Source organism: Eleutherodactylus coqui, chromosome 3 (assembly GCF_035609145.1).
Source record: "Eleutherodactylus coqui strain aEleCoq1 chromosome 3, aEleCoq1.hap1, whole genome shotgun sequence".
Classification (NCBI taxonomy): domain Eukaryota; kingdom Metazoa; phylum Chordata; class Amphibia; order Anura; family Eleutherodactylidae; genus Eleutherodactylus; species Eleutherodactylus coqui.
In genome coordinates this window covers 249,271,546-249,294,833 of record NC_089839.1, presented here as the reverse complement: position 1 = coordinate 249,294,833, position 23,288 = coordinate 249,271,546, and the positions used below count along the sequence as shown (strand labels likewise).

The 23,288-nt window shown below is 42.3% G+C and overlaps 1 protein-coding gene across 5 annotated transcripts in view; it reads right to left on the bottom strand.

Annotated features, from left to right (window-relative positions):
- Positions 1-23,288, bottom strand: part of LOC136621625 (pre-B-cell leukemia transcription factor 1) — a 132,454-nt gene that overhangs the window by 7,436 nt on the left and 101,730 nt on the right. The window contains exons 5-9 of one of the 5 annotated variants that reach the window (XM_066597247.1): positions 21,321-21,456; positions 20,659-20,818; positions 11,838-11,909; positions 7,141-7,253; positions 5,170-5,259 (exon numbers count right to left, since the gene is read on the bottom strand). In XM_066597247.1, coding sequence (XP_066453344.1) covers positions 5,170-5,259; positions 7,141-7,253; positions 11,838-11,909; positions 20,659-20,818; positions 21,321-21,456 — 571 coding nt within the window. The remainder of the gene's footprint in view (positions 1-5,169; positions 5,260-7,140; positions 7,254-11,837; positions 11,910-20,658; positions 20,819-21,320; positions 21,457-23,288) is intronic. The other 4 variants (XM_066597249.1, XM_066597250.1, XM_066597248.1 and 1 more) reach the window with 4 other exon arrangements.

Sequence of the window (23,288 nt, the reverse complement as noted above, 5' to 3'; positions counted from 1 at the left end):
CTACAAAAGGGCAAGCTACCAGCTACAGACTTAAGGCCCTTTTACACGCAACGGTTATCACTTTTTTTTTTTTAAGCGGCCGAAAGGGAGTGATAATTGTTAGATATAAAAACGTGGGCAGTTGTGCACTATTCGTAAAATTGTCATTTAGCTCTGGTTTTTAGCCGGCATAAAAACCACTGTTTGGCCGCTCAAAAGACATTCCATTTGAATGAAATTCGTTCAGTATATTGAGCTGCTTGCCGAATTAAATGTACTCATTGTGTTTGCCTTGCATACATAAGTAGATCGTTTACTCTGCCAAGAGGAGACAATGAAATCCTGCCGGCCACATAACCCTCGCATAAACACACGCCCACCTGAGCAAACAACTGGTATGAAGTTTACTGTAGCTAATGAGGAAATGGAGATGATTAAAAGTCTTTATCTGCATTGTCATTTTATGCAAAAATGTCAGTTCCTTCAGTTGTGCGGGCATTTCAGTGATAAGCGTTGCATATAAAAGGGCCTTTATAATGTCCATATGCCCTACGATGGCATACCTGTAGGTGTTGTCACAAGGTCAGCCATCTATAGGTGTTATCCCACAGATTACACTTTTTTCAGTTCCCCTCAGAACAGGTGATAAATATCCGATTGCTGGGGCCCCAAGCTCCTATTCTTATTCACTGCACTACTGCTGTGAGGAGTTTGCATGGAGTGGTTGTCCATTAGTGATAGGCCTAATTCACACTTTAATGACCAAGCTTTTTTCGTTGTCACATTCCTGCAGTCATTTTGGTACATATAATGCATTGTTATAACTGGAGGAGCTAAGAAAAATTCTCCCATTGGTTGTTTATTTTTTATTTCATTTTTACGTGTTCAGCATGCGGAATAAATAATGTGATGCTATTCTCTGGGTCGGCACGATTCTAACAATATCAAGTAGACGCAGTTTTTGTGTGTTGCTATTTTTGTATTTTTTCATATTTTTCCATCAACAAAGCCCCAATGAGGGCTCATTTTTTGCAAGGGGAGGTCTACTCTCCACCGATCCCATTTTTGGGAACATACTAGACTCTGATCACATTTTTGTTCCATTCTTTTTTTCTAGAGGCAAGATTAACTAAATCTAAATTTTAAGGCAATTTTTTTTTGTGAAACAGCGTTTACCTAATGTTAAATTCATTCTACGGGACAGTAGGATTATACCAATGCCTTTTTTTTTTTTTTGCCACCCTTTCACTGCAGTGAAAGACCCTTAACATTTTTCCCCATCAGCTGTGCTGCGTGAGGTGGTTTTCTTTTGCGGGACAGGATGTACTTTTTAACAGCACCACTTGGTGATCCATACTTGTGTACATGTATTGACATAATCATACTGGCCTGAAGAATTAATTTGACATATTTATACTGCTCGTTGAATGCAGTTAAAGATTACAAGCATGCCAGAATTGCAGATTGTGTTAATCTTGCCTCTAGAAAAAAAAAAGAAGAATAAAAGGCAATCAAAAGGTTATATGTTCCCAAAAAATTCAAAACAAAGACGAGAGTTCATCCTGCCAAAAACAAACCCTTATAGAGCTAGTTGATAGAAACAAAAAAATCTTATGGCTCTTGGAATGCTGTGACACAACCTCCCCCCCCCACCCCTCATACACACTCACAAAAAACGTGTGTGTGTACAAAAATAGCAAAAAAAAAAAAAAAAACTGCATGGAAACCATCAAGGAAGTCCATCACTGGAATCGTGCTGACCCACAGAATAATGTTAAATAATTAATTTGCACGCCGTATAAAGGATTTTAAAAAAACCGTATACAATACATTATATGTACCCAAAAATTATGCCTTTAAAAAAATACAACTTGCCCCACAAAAACAAGCCCTCATGTGGCTAGGTTAACGGAAAAATTAAAATGTTATGGCTCCTGGAATAAGATGATGAAAACTACTGAAAAATGTGTGGGTCATTAAGGTGTAAACAGGCTTCGTCACTAAGGGGTTGCAGTTCTGTTATTTGGGCCAATTCTCAGCCCAATGTGAACAATGATTGGCGCTCATTTGCTTTGCATTTCACAGACCCAAAATAGTGGCTTTGGGGATAAGCAATTGTTAGTATGATCTTCCGCCTCCATAGGCCGGCTGTATATCTCCCTGTTCACATCTACAGATGATCAGCAAGCATTTTTGTGCTTGCAGTAAATCAACAATCAGCCAACAAATAAGCGTTCGCTTGTTCAATGGCCCTTTGCTCTGCTCAGTCTAGTAGATTGGGTTTTCAACAGGGCCATTAGGCTCACATTCTGCTGGAAGAGACCATATTGTTCATTGTGTTTTTGTGCGTTTTTCCCCCCCCCTTTTTTGTTAAAACTACTGCAGTCAGATGTTAGGTTAGGTTATAGCGCCAACATATTCTGCAGCACTTTCGAGTAAATTTATTTATTGCCCCCCACCAAGCTGGGTACTCATTTTACAGACCTCGAAAGGATGGAAGGCTGATCAAACTTCAGCCGGCTACCTGAACCATGCGGGGAATGAACTCACAATCTTCAGGTCGTGAACAAGAGGAGGCGGGGCTAAGTTCCAGGAATTAGCTCCGCCCCTGTCCCACCTCTCCTAATTGAAAATAGTGCAGAGGGGCGGAGAGGTGGTAGAGAGGGGGCAGGAGCTCAGAGCACTGCTCCCGGCTCTTCCAGCCTCCTCCCCCTGTAGACAGAGATGCCGTATATCGGCCGGCGTGAAAACCCAGCCGATATACGGTCGTCTGAATGCACCCTTATGGTGTGAAAAGTGGCTCCCCCCTTGGCCTATAAAAAAGGCTCTCAGAGGCTCCTTGTGTATAGTGACCTGTTTTTCCGACGCAATTGAAGAGATTTTGCCCAGTTAACCGAGTCTGAGAGGGGGCGCATTATTGGCCAACAAGCACGAGTCACTCCAACTGTTTCGTTGTCTATCATCCAGAGACAAGTAGCATCATCATTACACCCTGGTCTCTGTCGGAACCATATCCTGGTGCTTGGCTGAAGGACATTTGGCTTCACGACACCTATTGGGTGTACTGTCTCTGACACCCATCATTGCCTCCATTTGCAGTGGTGTCGTGAATGATGAAACTGAATGCCATGGAGTAAAATCAGGTCGTCTTCAGCAATGAACCCAGGTTTAATTTGGGCGATGACCACTTTTGTTTCTATAGACTAAGGGGTGAGCGCATCAATCCTGCCTTTGCGGTGGAGCGGCACACTGCCCCCTGCTGGTATGATGGTCCGGAGGGGCCATGAAATATGACAGTCGTTCACCCCTAGTAGAGGTACGAGGGGCAATGACAGCTCAGCCATATGTTCAGGACGTCCTGCAGCCACATGTGTTCCTCTCATGGCGGCTTCCAAGAGGCATCTTCCAGCAGGATAATGCCTGGCACACACAAGGGGGTCACACTTCATGGTTGCCAGGTTCATCACTAAAAGAACACGTATGAGACCCTGCGTACCTTCCTGAACTGTACTGCAGGGGGTCAGGCGCTGTACAGTTTTTTTTTTAATTTGTATTTCCCGCACTGTTGTCTAGCGATGACATGGGTATCTGCAGCCCATACGCAATATTAGCTGCGTATGGGCTGCGGGTCGGACGACTCCATTATTATCAATGAAGGCTATTAACGTCAAAATACAGCATGCTGCAATTTTTCTCCCGAGCGCGGAATCCGCAATTTGTTTCCGCGAGTGTGAACAAAAAAAAAATAAAATAAAAAATGCATGCCTTTCAATGCCTGCCTTTTACCGCGGATCGTCCGTGCGGACCGCGATCTCTGAATCCGCAAAACAAAACCAGCCTAAAATGATTGCATCTGTTGTGGGTAGGGCAAGTTGAGGGGGAGGGGTTGACCTGTTTTTTTTTTTTTTCTCTAAATCACCTTTGCGGAGAGTAAAAGGCGATCACGGCAAAAAACTCATTTTGTGGGAATAGCAACAATTTGCTACAATTAATTTTACAAGACGATTCCACGTAATTTTCTTCTTCTAAGACAGAACTGGACGTGAAGAACTGAAGGTTCTACTTAAGAAAAATCGGTCAAGATATTTCTGTTATTAAGAAACATTTTCTGTTTCGAAGTATCTCAGAAGTAAACAATGTCTGATAACAAATGGAATGAATCAATACCCGTTAGTGGAGCAGCCTACTTATTGAGAATGTCACCAGCGTCGCACGCTCCGATGCAAATGCGCGGAGAGCGCCTCATGTTGCGATATGTGTATAATTAAATACGGGAGTCATTACGGCGAGGAGACAGCGCAGAGCGAACATTCTCCACCGAGCAAATTTAACACTGAAAATAACAAAACAATTGTATACCTATGTGAGCCGGCGGCTCCCCCCTCCCTCCCGCAGCGCTGTGTGCATCTTGTGTTATTTCTGTGTTTATGTCAGATCTCGTCCCCCTCCTCCCTCCCTCTGTCACGGCCTTTGGATGGTGGATGGCTGATCTGAGAAATGTATTTGGATTGCTGTCCCAAATCTGCAGCCGCTCTCCCTGTGTCTGTCTTATTGATTTCACTCTATACGACACGGCTTGTCGCTATGAATTTACATGTCATTCCCAGCCGCAAGCACTGCCAGGAATGTTTGCTCCTCTCTGCCGCCCTCCAACAAACACACAAATATGTCCATGCATGTACGGCGGTGGCTGCAAACTACTGCACAAATGTGCCCTAATAAGAGTTATTACTAAACAATATAGTGGGTGCAGAATATTTTCGTAGGGCAGGATTCGGCACCCTTGTCATATTCCATATAGGGGTCTGGTAACGAATTACCCTCCTCACCCGTCCCCATACTCTTGTCCAACCCTACAAATGGAGACGCATCTGCTCAGCACAGAAGTGGTTAACACAGATGGACTCCACACTTGTTCTGCTGTGGCCATGCTATGTGTCACCTGTTTGGCGGTTTCCTTCAGCTGACTGTAAGTGGCCGCAGGTGGCACAAGGAAGTTGATTCCGTGTGACAGGCTTGGGCTCCAGCTGCCTACACTGTGGGTAGAGCGCTGGCCGCTGGCTTCACCGGCACAAAGCAGAATAGGTGACCATGAAAGGGAGAGAAGTGTGTGCAATGTGGCAGTCAGGGCCCTGTGGACTCAAAATAATTGGGAAACAGACAGAGAAAACAAGAGGTTTCTTTGCTTACACTGATGCCCTGCGGACTGTACATCTGATTCGCTGACAGAGTCTCACTGTATCCGCCTGTCTGACTGATAACATGGCGAAGGGTATCCACCTGGAAGACAGACAATACTAATGGTGAGGAGAGGGTACCGTGACGTCATGAGGACAGAGACAAAACAGAGTGGAACATTAAGTAAGACATGGAAAATAGGAAAGAGTAAGGACACCGAAAGGACAAAATAGGAAAGATGATCATGAAAAGGGAAAAAAACGGAAACAGGAAAGCCAGCAATTAAGGGAAAAGGCAATTAAAGATTAAATTATAGGAAATGCGCTGATATAAGGAAAAAGGAAACACGGGAAAATAAACAGTGAACCATTAAAAAATAGATAAATATAGGGCAACAAAACAATATATGTATATACTGAAACCAAGAAACAGAATGTAACCGCTTAAAATCACAAAGGGTTAACCTAAATTTTCAATTCATCCTCTGTAAGCAGCCAACAGCAGCAACCAATCTGTTGAATCCTATGAAAAGGACTATACAGCCATAATGGGAGCGTCACTATGACCGTTCGTAGGTATCTTTCCTGCAGGAGGGCACCACCAAATTGGGAGTTTTTGCATATTTTGTTTCGTATGAGAGGTGCAATCATTGTGGAAACATCAGATTATAAGGGGTATTCTAGGCATATAACACTTTCAAGTATTCATGGCTCATGCCTCAGGATAGGTCATCAATGGATCACTGGTGTTGGTCTGTCGATCAAAACCCTCCAGAGATCAGCTGAACTCAGCCAGAAGGCTTTGCTTAGTGTAAAAGAAGGCTTTGCTTCCATTGAACTCAACGGGAGCTATACCCGCTATTGCACTTCTGGCTTCGACCCAAACGTGGGCAGAGTTGTCAACATCTGGCTTGCTACAGTCAACTGATCGCAGTGGGTCTCAAGAAGCAGACCCCAGCTGATCAACTGACTTATTAAAACAATAGGTCATAAATACTGCAAGAGGTTAAACACCCAGAATACCCCTTTATTAACAGCTTTATCCACGAGTCAACATATGAACAAAACAGTCCAGAACCTGGGAAAAGTGATCCTTCAATTTAAGAAATTTACATAAAGCCACATGTCTGAATGGACATAGAACCAGAGCGATATCAAATACCCAATCAGGACAATTCAAACCCAGAAAGCTGCCACACATTGTGGAATTATTCACAACCCACTTTAGTTTTTCACCTGGATATCCTTGATCTAGGCCTTAGGTAACATAGTAGAACCATAGTTCCTCGTTAGCTGTTGCTTTCATAGTACTCACTTTTTAATTGTGTCACTCTGGTTAGTACTATTACTTTGTAGCATAACGACTCTGTTTGATAGTGTCATGTATCACACAGATATAATGCCGTGCAATGGATTTGTAAGTCATCAATGTGGTTGATGGAGGTTCCACTGTAGTGTACAGGGTTTTCACAGAATAGTCCTACATGTAGCTCCATTGCCCCCATCAAATCAGGAACTTGCAACAGAGCCTTAGAGCAGTTCTTATTACCCCAAATTTGCCTAGGTTTCCTTAGGTCACTTACACAATATATATTCCAAACATACGTAGGTTATAGGACTTCCCATGAAGCAGTCTCCTAGTATGTGAAACAATCTCCATGAGTACACCAAAAATGGGTTTGGCCAAGTCACAAGACCATCATTCTCATCAACAGACATAGTAACATAGTAAGTAAGGCCGAGATAAGACATACGTCCATCCAGTCCAGCCTATTACCCCCCAATGTTGACTTTGGGCATTTAACAAAAACACCTCTTTTCAGTCTTTATATATAAAGATGATGGTAGATAAATTCATTTGTAGCAGTACCTTCTCTATCTAGAAGCTGAACTAGACAGGACTTTCCCAACAGTTGACATATCAGCAGCTTCCTTCACAAATTATGTAACCAATGCCTTTACCAAATCATCTGAAGGTCCCTACCTGTGACTGTACGTTGGCTCCAACCTGGGCACCTTGGTAAGAATCTCCATTGAGAGACTGCACGTTCATGAACAAATCTCCAGAGTTTGACATGTTAAAAGTACTGGAAGAACCTGGAACGGAAAGAGTGAGGCACCTGAATCAAAGAAAGAAGGAAGTTCAAACCCCGGAGAGGAGGTCTGACATGCATAGTTACATGGTGAGACAGGCAGATGATGGAGGCTGAACAGAGTTAGTACAAGAGATTAATTAGTTAAAAAAAAAGGAAATTAGAATGAGAGAAAAGAAATTTGCAAGTTTAGGATAGAAAAAGGAACAAGTGAAGAAAGCCCATGTTTAGTACGAGGAGGATAAGTTATTATCGTGTGATCTGAGCTAGTTAGTAGGAAGGATTTGTTCATTGAATATGCAGCAAATGGAGGTAGGAAGGTCTGGTTTTTCTTTGTGCCACTATTCAAAAATACCAACATGGTATACTGCCCAGTTACATATCACAGAGACCGGTGTGAAGGACCATGGAATACCCAATCATTGGACAATTACTCTTGTATGATTGTAGGAAACTCTGAAACTAAGTTTTTAAAAACAAATTTAATAACTGAACACAAGTTCAAACGATGCGAAAAGAGACCAAAAGGATTTAGAGGGCAGCAAGACAGCAGACTTCCATATAGCCAACCGTTTGGGATAGGACATAGGCATGTATAATATAGATTATAGGACTGATCATGCTGTAAATCATTAGTAACATGAGCTTATTAAATGAAGAAATATTTGCAAATATCTGCCAAGTACCCAATGCCGTACTCCAATTCACGGATGCAATACATGCTCATTGTTACAACTGCTCCTGATGTCAGGGCCCTTACATAGTTAAAATCTCATCGCACTGTACTTGACCATCAACAGAACCTTTAAAAATGGCGATGTGACAAAATCTTAATTAACATAAACAGACAATACCAATGGGGGAATCATTACATTACAGAAAGCAGTGGTCAATGCTTGTACTTTACTAAGTAAATGAGAAATATGGGAAGCCCACCTGGCACCATGCCACTACAACATAGGGTCAACTTTTCCTTTGCATGGCAAAATGTTCTATGTCCAGTTAGGCAACCATGGACAACCTTCAATATAATAATCTTGTGAAGAGTCTTTACTATACAGATGACGCAAACTGGCAGGTTGGCATTACAGCGGGTGTAGAGAAAGTTTTTAGAAAACAAACCGTATTGGTCAGATATTTTTGATGGGGCAGATCCATTTGCTACATGCTTACAATAGAGGATGTATGTAGAGGAAGTATATGGGTACTCTGTATGTAAATAGGTTGTCTTTATCTGGTTGGTAGTCATTTTAAAATATCGGATACGGTTCGCTTAGTTTTCCATTGGTTCTGATGCATTTAAAAATGGGCCGCTTCATTTTGAATCTCTACAATTCTGTTAAAGGCAATGTACCAGATTGGCAAAATATGGCTGCTCTCTTCTAGAAACAACCCGTGGACATGTGCATTGTATCTGGTATTGCCATACAGCCTGGAGAGAGGAGGGGTGCTGCTCTATTCATTTCAGTGAGAGCACCGAGATTGCCGAGTGCTTGTACGAGTTGCCGCCTATTTATTTTTTGGCAGAGAAGACACAAGTCTACTTTTGTACAGATATGCTGTAGTTTATACCAACTTTTATTAACTCCCGAGTCTTAAATCCCGTCCAGCATTATAAAACCACTATTGCTTTCCTATAAAACAGAGCCACACCTGTCCACAGCTTGTGTGAGGGATTAAATGTCAATCCCATTCACTTCAATGGAGCTGGGCTGCAATACCAGACATAATCCATGGAGAGGGGTGGCACTGTGCATAGAAGGAAGTGGTCATGTTTTTCTAACCATGGACAACCTATGAGGAAAGAAACATTTTTTTCATTGAATCTGTTGTCTAACACCATGGAACTCGATAAAAGGGGCTTAAAATGTGAAATAATAGAAGTGGTATTGTTCTCCTTAGCACTCACATAGCAATGCTTCCCTGAGCCCCTGTTCTTCCTTATGCAAGGATGACATGTCAACCCAACATGCGATCAATGCAGACAATCATTGGCTATAGCAGTGACCTCAGTGGTGTCAACACATCATTGCTGGAGCGGGGAAAAGCAAACCTATGGAGACCAGAGAAGCGTTGGAACGGGAGCAAAAGGAGCATGCATAGGGCAATTACTAAATCTCATTATTTTACATCATTTTAAGCAGTTTTTGAAGAGTTTAATGGGGTTGGCAACTGCTTCAAACACCACAGCTCGTCTGAAACATTATATGGAATTAAATGTGAAAACACACATTTCTCTATTCTTTGCTGTACACTACATCAAGTTTTGCAAGAGTTCATAGAGTTTTATAGGAGTTCAGGGCCAGATACCCTTGTGTCATGTAAGTGAACAGTGCGTCTACTTGGCCTGCCATGGGGGGCAAGAAGAGTTCTGCAAACGGATCAAGAAAACCACCGCTACAAAAGGTTGACTGCTGGATTTCTGAATGAGCTCTCAGCTCCACATACAAAACTGGACGTGGATATAACAAGATGTCATTATAGTGAATTCATGGTGTACTTGTGGTGGTAGAACTCTTGAGATCGTTGTGCAAACTTTTCACATCAGACACAGCGTGTCTTTTTAGATAAAATGAAAGATTAAGTTAAGGGACATTTTTTAAGCTTCCCTTTGTGCGGCAATTCTAGTAAAATTATAGCCTGACATAAAAGAACACTTAAACAGAAGATTCACAAAAATATCCCAGAAATACTTATTAATCTCACACTTAAAGGGGTTTTCCAGGCAAATGCTACATATAGGATAGGTCATCAATAGTAGATCGTCTGGGTCCACCACTCAAGACCCTGGCTGATCTGGTGGCTGTTGTCAGCACCTCAATACACTGGGGTACGGAGCAGAAGCAGATCACGCCAACCTGTGTAGTGGGTGCCACTTGTATTTGCAGGAGTAGCCACTAAACCGGGGTCGGAACTGTGGCACAGAATGCTAAGGCAGCAGAAATACAGTCCTAAGCTCTCGCTCACGACCTGAAGGTTGCAAGTTCAATTCCTGCATGGTTCAGGTAGCCGGCTTAAGGTTGACTTGGCAGCCTTCCATCCTTCCAGGGTTGGTAAAACGAGTGCCCAGCTTGGTGGGGGGGTAATAAATAAATTACTTGAAAGAGCTGCGGAATAAGTTGGCGCTATACAAATAGCAAGGATTTATTACTTATTTATTATTACTCTGTACTACTTTGTGTTGAGGTGCTCATAGCAGCCACCCGATCAGCCATGGTCCTGAACGACGGACCCAGCCAATCTACTATTACTTGCCCAGAAAAAACAAACAAAAAAAACCTTAACTTTGATCCTACTTGGTTTTATATTGCAGTTAAAACTATTAAAAATATATAAATAAGTCTTCTGTATGTATCCCAGGAGTTCAGTCATGTCCTCCTAATTGCCCTATGCCTGGCTATAAGACAACTGGCTGCAGCAGGAGCCTCCCCTCTCTGCCCACATAATGGTTAAAGGGAATCTTTATCAGTTCCTATCTGCCCATTAAACTAATTACTCCACTAAGTAGTGGTCTACAGCAGATGTGCAAACATACCTTTGTGGCTATGAAGAGAGGTCCAATGACAGAGAAAAACAAACATTTTCACCACAAATGCATATAAGATTACAAGTGCCCAAGACATCTTCAGTCAAGTCTCCCAGGCACCTTTCTGTTGGCCTTGATTGACAGCTCAAGTATGTTCAAAGCTGAAGAGAGTAATGAAGCGCAACCCTGGAGCCAAGGCTATGAGGGATGCGCCAGGTAGGGTTTTCGGAGGAGACTTCTCAGCCCTGGTGACCTTGTTTGTGTATGTGATCAAAGTTTCTTTTCTCTGTAATTAGACCTCTCTCCATGGCCACAAAGCTATGTTTGCACATCTGTTTCAGTCCAATACCCTGCACTGTAATTAGTTTAATGGGTAGAAAAGAACTGGCAGACTCCCTTTAAAGTGTAAAATTGCAACCGTGATGGTAACTTCCAGTCACCTCTGCCATTGCAGCCTGAATTTGGCCTAAATGGCACAGCATGGAGGGGAAAAAAAAAAAAAGAAGTGAGTAGCTTTCGAACAAATCCGTTTTTTTTCCCCCCAAAATTATAGAATTCTAAAAAAGCGTCATCATAAATATAAATCCAGCATCCTTTCCAACTTATTGCATATTTGGGGTGCCGCCATCTACAAGTACCCCCACCTTGAACATTAATCTCCATCCATGCAATCACTGCACAAAAACTACAGCATGATTAGAAAATATAACACTTATTACTGCCTTTATTACATATACTATAGCCCCTATGTAGGAAAACTAGGAAAGCTCAGGGTCACAACCAGAGTTTTTGGAAGAGCATGAAAGTGTATGTAGACTGAGATTTGTTTAGTCCCAACAATAGAAGCCCACCACAAATAAGTATCCTCCTAATACCAGGGCTGAAGCATGGACCGAGACAAATGGATGAAAAGATCAAACTGATTACAAACACCTAAAGTTAAAATAAACAAACAAAGTAAAGAAATAAACAAACACCACCAATAATAGTTGATACCACAAAACAACCACAAGACTATAGCCAAAGTTACGTGCACGCGTCCGGAGGACCATGCGTACTAACCGATGTTCTGTGGCGACAGGAACTGCATTTTGTTTTGTGGTGCCACTGCCCCGCGTTCCGTCTGTTTGCTTCCTAAATGAAACACAACACAAAACCAGCAATTTCAAGGATATCAGCCCTTAGCTTGTTATTGGCATAGAGAGAAGCATTTAACTGCAGGGTTAGCAAAGCAATGTGTGCAGCTGGAGACTGGTTGACCAAATGGCTTTCTATGAACCTTATGCGATCTTCAGTCAGTGTAAATTAGGAGAGATACGGATGAGACATGTTCATCCTATTCTCTGGAAGCAGACTGGTGGTTGCTTTATAGCTTAGCATAGCAGAAGGTCAGCAAGAGCTGTAGGTACACAGGCTAGAATGGAGAGACACTAAGCATGTCATGGACAAAAAAAAATGTTCCGTCAACATCGCAGGACATAAAGGCTTTGGAAGCCTTTGGATGCTTGCTCGCTTGTATTATTGCATTGTGTGAACTTTCGGAAATAAAACAGATTTGCAATTGGTTTTTATTAAAAATTTTCCTCCGGTTGGCTTCTACAGCTTGCATGGAATTCAATACAAGCGGCCCGATGCCATGTTGTACTTATTCAGTCAGCTCTACGACGGCTCGGTCTGCACCCCCTCGCTGACCTCTCCTGAAAGCTTAGCCAAGCTCGAATCTTTAAGGGAATACGAAAAAAAATAATGTAAATCAAATAGGATTTGAGCTTAAACGTAGCTTTTAGGAGAGGCGACAGCGGGGCTGCAGACAGAGCCATCCGAGAGCGGTGTTAGAACGCGAACACAACGAGATCAGGCAGCATGTATGACTATTGTGGGCCATGCCAGCTGCACGAGTTAAAGGGGGAAAAAAGGCAATTAAGTTGCATTAAAAACGTGTTTTTGTTTTGTATTTGCAAATGTACGTGCAATAAAAAAAGAAGCGTTCGAAGGAAATTGGATATTTTAAGATCCTGAGGATAACAATGCAAAACAAGAGCAGTTTAAACGGCTAGAAAATGTAAAAAAAATTAAAAAAAAAGAAGGACAAATAGGATAAAATTTGTGCTGCTTGTAGTCACCACTAGAGGCAGCTTTGCGACTTGCTGTATATCATTTATACATTTGACTTGATAGTTAAATAGTAGGCAGTAAGTTTCTTCTAATGGTAATTGTGTCATTTATATGGGGTTGTCCAGTTGTAAACTACCGTCTATCAGCCGAATTGGTCATCAATAGTAGATTGGTAGGGGTATGCCACCCAGAACCCCTGCCAATCAACTGATTTATGTAGGAAGCAGACAGCTCCATTTCTACTGCAGTGGCTAGGCTTGGTATTGCAGGCCAAGTTCCCATTCACTTCAATGTGAGCTAAACCTGCAATACCAAGCGTGGCCACCATAGGGGATGTGGAGCTGTCTGCTTCCTACAGAAATCAGCTCAGTGGACAAAGCACATAGGACAAGCGAACAGCTGATTGGCAGGGGAGGAAGAAAATGCTACATATATGTTGATATTTAGGCTTGCCAGACAGTTCTGAAAATTTTTTTTTTTAATCACTGCATAGGTATGCACTCTTAGGCTAAATTCACATCTGTGCTAGGGATTCCGTCATGGGAGCAGGAAAATAGAATTTCCTGGATGAACCGATCCATCTCATAACGGAACCAAACGATGCCGAACTGACCCTATTCCTGCAGCGGTTCAGCATTTTTCCTGGATGAAAAAGTCGTACACGCACGACTTTTTAGATCAACATTTCATGCCGGATTTGCACCGGAGATTCTGAATGGAGCCTCCGACAGACATGAATACAGCTTTAAGGGACGTTCACATTGCGTTTGTTCCCAAGTTCCGTCAGAATCCCCAAAAATGGATTCAGATGGAAACTCTGGACGGAACCATAGGCTTCCACAGCTCAAATGTAGAGCCATTAGAACTTCAAGCAACTTTCCATCTGTGATCAGCATTTGTGCTGGAGAAAATAATGTGGTTGACTACAGTATTCTGACACAAATGTGGTAAATTAACTGAAAGTTGTTCAAAGAAAGTCCTTATTGGTCTATGTTTCAGCAATGGACACTTTCTTCTAAATCCTATTTCCGAGGGTTGAGATGCAACCTGAAGTCGTGCACCAAAAATGGTGTGAATACCACCTAACTGTGGAATATCAGAATACTTCCAGTCTATGGAACAGATTTATAGTGTTGGTGTAATGAACCTTCTGTATTGCTGCAGCAAGGTATACTGCCAACAATCCACCAGACCAGGGGCATGATCTAAAACTATTCCACTTTGGATTAATGTACAACTCCAGATTATTGGCACCCGCCTGGTACAACTGGTAATTTCGAAACGGCCTGTGGGATGCATGAACAGACTGGGAGAATGAGATATTAAAAGTGACTGGACCTTTCTCGTCATACACTACACTCCTACAGGTTTCTTATTTCTCTTCTTTCTTCTTCAGACAGGTCTCTCATCTTACATCTCCAGGTGGTAAACTTAACTTTGGAAAGTGCCATATGAATAAATGATTTGGAGTCATTGGCTGATGACTATGACAGTGAAAGGAATAATCCTTTCAATTCTTATTGTTGGAAAACTCTACGAGGTCTTTATTCTACCGACTTTCATCACTGGAGTTCTTTAAAATTTTCTTCAAAAGCGTTTCTTATGTCAAAGATTTTGTGATGTTGAAAAATCAAAGGTATACAGGGAATGGGCGCAACTAACTTGTCCCTTCTCTGAAATATATGCCTTTTGCCAGCTCCATTTTTGAAGCTTGATCTTGTTTCCCAGCATCTCATTTGCTTCAGTGTATAGTACTATTCGTTATTATGGTACCAGCATAACCTGCAGTGCTATACATATATTACACTTAAAGATTTGTGGCCCCCGTAGAACTCTGCATCAGATTTCCCCATCCCAAGCACAGACATTCTTTAGGCTGATTTTCAAAGCAAACAACTCAAGTCTACTGTCTAGTCTAGAGGGTAATGGAGTACCAAGAATGAACTCCATATGAAGTCAACATGGAAAGTAACTCAGATTCAGATTTTGACCCATATGCAAATACAAACCCAATAATAAAATGATGGAAGGAAGCCATGCTATATATTGAGCTCCCATGATGCCTTTATTGCGGAAATACCCAATAGTGCATGTGGAAAGCAAAGTATAAATCTCCTTTAATCTGCTCACTTAAGTGTATAGGACTATGTAAACGTTTTAGGCAGGTGTTGGAAAATTGCTGCAAGGTAAGAATTTGTTTTTTCAAAAATAGATGGTGTCTGATTGACTCCAACCATCTTCTTGACTCCAACCATCTCCAACCAGCTTAAAGAAGAACATGGAGTCCTGGAAGTGATGATCATTCACTTTGCATTTTGTTAATTGACCAAAAAACTATTAATACTTCTATTTTTAAAGCATTCTTATTTTGCCACATTTTTCCCTAAGCTGCCTAAAACTTACATAGAGCTGTAGCTTGCAAAGTAGGTCCTACACACAAGATCCTTAAAGGGAACCCGTCATAACCCTTTAGCCCAACATTATGCTGCTCAAGGGGTATGGAATGGGGAGTCCTGGGGGCTGTATTTGATACTCAACAGGTCCGCCATTCCGATGCAGTGTCCCAGTGAAAGTGGTGCATACACACAGCATGACTCTTTAGCTGGCTTTCTGCACGCACTCTGCCATAAAGCTGAATGGGAGGGCGTACACACAGTTGGCTGAAAACTTGGTGCTGTGTCCTAAATTCACGGGTGGACAGTGCTGGATCGGGGATCCAGTGAGTATCAAACACAGCTCCCTGGAACCAGTTTCATTACCTTTGAGCCCCATAATGTGGGGCTCAAAAGTGATGACAGCTTCCTTCTAAAATATATCATCACTTTGGCCTTATCTTATGCCTACAAAGTGGTATAAAACAAGTAAAAGCATAACTTTTTTTTTATTAGATATATTTATATTATTTACTGGAGCGACTGTATGCCATAAGCACTAGTCTGTATCGCAGTGTTCCCCAACTCCAGTCCTCAGGGACTCCCAACAGGTCATGTTTCCAGGATTTCTTCAGTAGTGCACAGGTGATGTAATTCTTGTGAATGCCTCAGACATCCCACAGGTGTTTTTACTATAGGATATCCTGAAAACATGACCTGTTCGAGTGCCTTGAGGACCGGAGTTGGGAAAACACTACTGTATCCGCACAGCCATTGTTCTGAAGTCAGCACTGGTACTGCTGGTTCAGTCCCACTTAGAATAACAACTTGCACTACCATACAGTGACCAGGTAAAGATGCCAGCGTAGTGACCAGCTGAGCTGCGGGTCGGACTTCTCAACTCCCCAGTAATCAATTGTTGTAACTGTGCCTTACACATCTGCTTTAAAATTAATGACCAAATAGTAATTAAAATGAATGACCAACAAGCATGGCTTCACCGGAGTAGCTCTCTGTCCTGGCTCTCCCTGATGTCCACTTGTCCTCCTAGTCTTTATGGAACAAGCCCTTTAAATATCTCAAATGGCCACTGGAAAGGGCTCATCAGATGCTTTCTTCCACCCCAACCATCTCCTTCTGCCCTCTTTCTGTAGACTATATTGTGGTCTATCTCCTCTCATTATCTTGAGTCAATACTGTCGTCAGATGTCCAACTTTCAAATGCTTTGTCCTCACAATCTCAATCCCCTCTCCCACCGCCAATTCCAATGACAATGAGATGCTTCTAGTACAGGCAGGCTTATGTGAAGCAGAAATGTATATTTAAATACATCCCTCCTGTTTCTTTTATTTGTCTATGCTCCTAATTACAATGTAAGCGCTTTCAGAGAAGGGATTTCCACTTTATGTTTATTAAAGTACCATATACCTGTCATCCAGCTAACAAACAGAACTGCATATTGCAAACAGCATATGTTTATTCCGCACAAAGAAATGAAGACGTGAAATGTGCCAGTAAAGTTAAATACCGCCTGACACCGAGAAAGACTGCTCACAGAGAGAATTGGAGACTGCCTGCAAGAATACGCAGGAAGTAAGATGGCGTAAGATCAGGACGGGGAATCAACTTGCCTATACAGGGCTAGGAAAACATAACCCTTCTTCAGGATTGGAAAGGCTTATATCAAAGGAATAGGAGCCCAGCTCTTGCTACTTTTCACATTGGTAATATGGAAGTTGATAACGGTTTCTTCAAGTGCTTTCCCATAGATGGAGTCCCAATGACCCTCACTGATCGAACAAAATTTAGGGTTCTTTGTACACCATTCTCTAGAGTTAGGTTGTAAGGAAATAAATGGGACAGAAACTACACAGGTACAGGATAGTTTATTTTTGTCTGGGAGAAATACAGAAACGGCAAAGTTGTTTCCATGTCTTCATTTGATTTCCCACATTGGTGGCCTCAATGCCATTCTTCTCCTCCCAATATACAGACTGGGAACATAAATAGGAACCAGGCACATTTCGACATCAGTTCTTAGTTTTGGCAACACCTAAAGACTATGGCCTGAAATGCGTCGATGCCATGCCTTATGTGTATATGAAAAAGGAAAGGTTTTTATGGATGTTCGAGACTTGCCCTCCTTTACGGTTGACGGGACTTCACAGAACATGGCCGCATAAAATTTTACATTGGCCATAATTTATAGTCGAACAAGCAAATCAGACAAATATTTTATATGATCTACGAATTTAATTAATGATCATAAAAGGGAATAATCAAAGGAATATTCTCATCACACCTTTGATTACATTATGGAAAACGACAAACCTAATGATTGGATCAAACACATAAGCCCTAATGTGGTAGCATAGCAAGGCATAAACTACACGTGAATTTATAACCGTGTAGTCATGGATTGGAAGTGACCCCCCTATCAGCTCTTCGTTTTATCTTCAAGTCTCATTTTGCCTTTGTGTTATGATCCATTTTATTCCATGCTGTCATTTTATAGTTTCCCCCTACTAAGCAGCTCTGTCCCAATCCACCATCGCTCTTCGTCTATCATTTTTAACCTCTATCCCAGTTATGCTCAATTCCCCATTGCTTCATCCTTAATCTCTTTTCTGGAGAGTTGCCAACTATCCCTGAATCAATTCCTGGAGATTTCATTAGCCAAATGACTTAATGATGACATCAACAAGTGATCAACTACAGAGATCTAATTATTGCACAGCCCATGGCAATAAATTATACAGATCATTCCAATGGAGTTTCTGGCAAAGTGATGAAGATCATATTATTGAAGGATTTGGTAACATCACCCTTCAGGTTTGGTTCTTTTAAATTCCGTTATGGGACGTTGATGAATTTAAGCCTCGTATTGGGCGATTAAGCTTATGATGGGGGGAATTGGTTTAGGAAAATCTACAGATGTTGGACACAATGGTCATCAAATCCCAGTAGAAAACCATAACCAGATCTGAGATAACAAATACAGCACACAGTTTGGCATGGATCTAGAATATGTTAGATATACTGAAGACTAGAGATGAGCGAGTATACTCGCTAAGGCACATTACTCGAGTGAGTAGTGCCTTAGCCGAGTATCTCCTCGCTAGTCTCTAAAGATTCGGGGGCCGGCGCGGGTGACAGGTGAGTTGCGGCTGGGAGCAGGGGGGAGAGAGGGAGAGAGAGATCTCCCCTCAGTCAGTTCCTCCCCGCCCTCCCCCGCCGGCCCCTGAATCTTTAGAGATGAGCAGGGAGATTCTCGGCTAAGGCACTACTCGCTCGAGTAATGTGCCTTAGCGAGCCCTTCTACAACTGGAGCTTAGATCTTAGAATTCGATGTATGACTCTGGAGAGTTCAGTATAAAAGGAATTGAACAAGTTTTCTCTGGATCAGTTTCAGTGTGAATCCACATTGGAATGGGAGCTTCATGTGGTGCAGAGTGCTAAGACAGCAGAAATTCAGTCCTTAGCTCTCGCTCACGACCTGAAGGTTGCATCATCTTGCATAGTTCAGGTAGCTGGCTCAAGGTTGACTCAGCCTTCCTTCTGAGGTCGGTAAAATCAGTACCCAGCTTGGTGGGGGGGGGGGGGGGGGAGGGGGTAATAAATAAATTACTCAAAAGCACTGTGGAATAAGTTGGCGCTATACAACTAACAGGATTTATTGTTAAATCAAGCAACCCGAGTAACTTTGAACGAGGCCCGGTCATTGGTGCTTGGGTAGCCAGGGCAAGGATTTGAAAAACTGTCAACATTGTGGGCTTTTCTAGTGCTATGTCATCAAGGGTATACCGAGAATGATGCGATTGAGGAAAAAGATCTAGTAAAAGGGAATCCTGTGGATGTTAACATAACCGACAAAAGGGAAAGCGGTCAGCGAAAGAGGTCAAGATTCGTTTTGACAGACTGCAGTGTCAGACAAATTGCAGTCGAATATGCAACTGGTACTCCAAATCCACAAATCATCAATCCTGAACACAGATGGGATATAGCAGCAGACGACCAGTTCCAATGCCATAGAGGTCTGAGAAACAGAAAAGCAAGACTCCAGTGGGCAAAATACTGCAAAAGTTGGATCACTGAGCAGTGGGAAAACATCACCTGGTCAGATTAATGCAGATTTATGTTGCACTATGATAATGGAAGGGTCACAATTCGGCACAAGACGCATTAGTTGATTAACTTTTCCTGTTAGCTGTTCAGAGGTATCTCAGTACTTCCATCTAAATTGCAAAAACCATCTTGTCCATATAGGCCAATATTCTTGCAAAACGAATTCAACACCTAGTGGAGTCTATGCCAAGATGAGTTTGAGTGGGTCTGAAGGGCAAAGGAAGCCCAACGTGCTACTAAGTAGGTGTCTAATAAAATAGCCAGTGTCCTTCTGCAAGCTCTACCACCTCTACTTTATAGTGTGGACTGAAGGAAGCTAATGCTGCCTTATTGAAGTCCGAAGAGTGGTGCAGCCTAAGCAGCACCTTTTGTGAAACCACCTGCTTTATATATACACAAGAGAGTTGACTAAAAATTTACATAAAAAGTTTAATCAACTTTTTGATTGTAGTCTAATATTAAAGAAACTCCAGTAAAATCCCACAGCACAATCTCCAATTCTCCAATACAGGTTGGCTTGCTACGGTTATAATGCTTATGTTCCCAGGCCAACACACAAATCTCTACAATGTATAAACCAAGTAAAAAAAAATGAACTGAAACATACAACCAGCAAATACATTAAAGTTCAACAAATATGAATAAGGCTGCAAAATTTGGGTAGGGCCCCATAAGTCCTACAAGACTATAAATGAAGGAATATCTCAGAGCATTTGCAGTAATACGATCAGCATAGTGGTTCAACCCTTTAATTTAGGTAATATGTTCTGCCACCTTCTAGAGATGGTAGACCAGCCGTTTCACACAGGACACATTGTAGGTACGAGTAATCAAGATCTGTAATAGTGTTGAAAAAAAACAAACAAAAAAAAAAAAAAACTTTGCATACAAAATGGCAGCTGCTGAGGGCTATTTCAAGAGGCTTTAATAACTCAAATCCCAATATTACTGAGGTAAATATAGGTGAGAAAAAAGACATCAGAGAATATGGTAATATCTGAACACAAACAGCGGGAAGCTAATCTAGAAAATAAGCAAGGGAAAGCAAAACAAAACAGGGAAAATAATACAGACGATATAGAAGAGTAAAGAGAAAGGGCACGAAGAAGGCAGAAGGTAAGACAAAGACGACGATGGCATCGAGACAAGATGGGAAGAGAATAAAGTGAACAAAGACTATAGTAAAGAAAGGCTGGAGGTAAAAGAGAACTAAAATAGCAACAAACAAAAAAGAAAAAAGAAAAGAAAACAAAAAAAAACATAAACTAACCAGCAGAACTGGGAGTTGAGGGCGAATTGGCTTGACTTCCGTGAACTGACACATTGGTAGCAGTCACAGCTGTTTTGGCAGCATATATATTGGCTTCCTCTTGAAATTTACCTATGTTCTTCTTGTAGCGGATTCGCTTATTTCCGAACCAGTTTGATACCTGCAGTATGTGCAACAGAGACAGAGAGATGAATGATAAGTTTGTAACATTTAACACGGATATAATGGATACTGTACATTTCTAACTATTTCCAATGGGTCCGGTCAATCTACTGCTAGTGGCGGTGAAACCGTTGTGTATCTTGCCACTCCCCCTGCAGTGCCACCACGGGGTAAATAAGTGGTTACATACTTACTTCTCTGCAGGGATAGATAATGAAGTATTACATAGCACAATTCGAAATCAATGGGCATCCATTATTCTTAATAGACAACAGAAGTCTTCCAACTTACTAGTCTCTCGGTTCTAAGTAATAGGAGGGAGAAAACGGTGATGGCGGAGCCCCATCTATAAAGCTCAATGTGCCCTCCTGGACTATAAACCATACAGTCAAGCATCGTAAAAGGACAATCCATATAATAAATTGTCCAGTACTAAATACTAAAAGCTATGAGGCCCAGGGACTAAACATTTCTCTATAGGACTCATAGGCATGCTCTACCTGTGATACGGTGATGCCACACTTCTTGGCTAGCTCCTCTTTGGCCTCTTCACTGGGGTATGGGTTGCTGAGGTGTGAATAGAAATACTCGTTCAAAATTTCTGTAGCTTGCTTGTTGAAATTTCTTCTCTTCCGTCTATCAAGAAAGAAAAATATATATTTATTACACCGGCAGTAGAACCGCAGAAAGGGATAGATCATTTTAATGACAAAATACTTAAAGGACTTGTACGAGAATCATGAGTTATCGCCTATTCACAGGATAGGATATAACTTGCTGATTGGTGGGGACTCAACGCCAAGACCACTTCAAGAATGGTGGACTCCCGTCCCGCTCTAGCTGTCACTGCTTGTTCACTACTTCCCCACAGTGACGTTAGAGTGAATGGAGTGCTAGCTGACCATGCACGATCAGATCTCCATTCATTTCAATTAGGCTTTATTCCCACGAGCGCATGTCAGCCGGCGTCTTTACGGCTGGCCGATATACGCTATTGTCTGGGGCGTAGAGGCTCGTGAACAGGCGCACAAATCTAAGGTTTGCGCACCCGTTCACACAGCATGGGCCCCAGCGCATATGTGCCAAGGTCACCATGCCATTGCCCCGTTCTCCTCCCTCCCCATCACTGGCTCATCTCTGCTTTCCCCCCCACTCGTTCTTTGCAATGGGACGGGGCGGTATAGGGCAGAGCTAAGCACCAGCCTGTCCCACCTCCTCCCATTGATGGCTATGGACAAGGGGCGGGGAGAGGGCGGGAGCTTAGCCATGTGCCCAAAAAAAAGTTCCAGGGCTATCTTTTGGGCCCGACGTAAAAAAGCCCAGCGCTATATTGGCCTGGCCGGGCGCTTTTACATCTCAGGAATACGGCCATGTGATCTGGAATCCAATGCATCAGATCACAGCGTATATCGGCCGGCCGTGAAAACGAACGGCCGATATACGCTCGTGGGAAAGAGCCCTTAGACAAAAATATCCAAGTGCTTGCCACTCGGCCATCTCCGGCAGGGACGTTGAAAATCAATTGAGCGCCAGCGCACGACCGATGTTCCATTCAGTCTCTTCCTCACTGCAGTGAAGAGGATGAAGGACACTGGACCCCTCTTCTTAGGATCAGTGGGGGTCTCAGCAGTGAAATCCCCACCGATCAGCAAGTTATTCCTTATACTCTTGATGGGGGATAGCTTGTAATTCTGGCACAACCCCTTTAAGACTCTGTTCACATCTTCAATGGAGATTCCATCATATTTGCTGAAAAAAAATAGCGTCGCGTGTTGTGCCATTTTTTTCTGGCAAAGTGATGAAAACCACGAAGGAGCTTGTTGTGCACCATTACGAGTCAACGGGGTCTGCTGGGTGCTGTTTGTGTCCGTCATGGAACTGATTCGTCACAGCTTTAATCCGTTTTCCTGCTCCTATGCTGAAAAAGCAGATCTCCTAATGCAGAGGTATACACAGCCTAAGGCATGTACAGAGAGGGAAGGAGTTCCTGACATACTTTAGGCTGCTGTGCAGGAATCTCTAGAGACACCAGGATGCACTCATTTATATGTGAAAGTCTTCATTCATAGAATCGTACATGGGAATACAGTATGTATCAGTCCACCGCAGTATATTACGAGCTTTTTAATCTGAAAATCGCAGCAAAGTACAACTTTAAAGGAAATTACTTGAAATTTCTTTTACTAATTAAAACCCGATAGATTAAAAAAAATTGAAAAGGTTTCACTGTCTTTATTTTTGGATTGTAGATTTTTTATTCTGCTGTCTATACAGGACTATGGGGCCGGCCATCTTTCTTGAGCTACATTTAGCAGTATTTAGAGTGATGATTTACAGCAGCCTCATGGGTCATTCACACAGTGGACAGAATCGGACCCATTGACTTGTATGGGAGACTGTTCTAGACCTGTGCAGAAGTCATTGTGCATTGAGGCGAAGTAGATAGGATTTACCATTCACAATTGCCC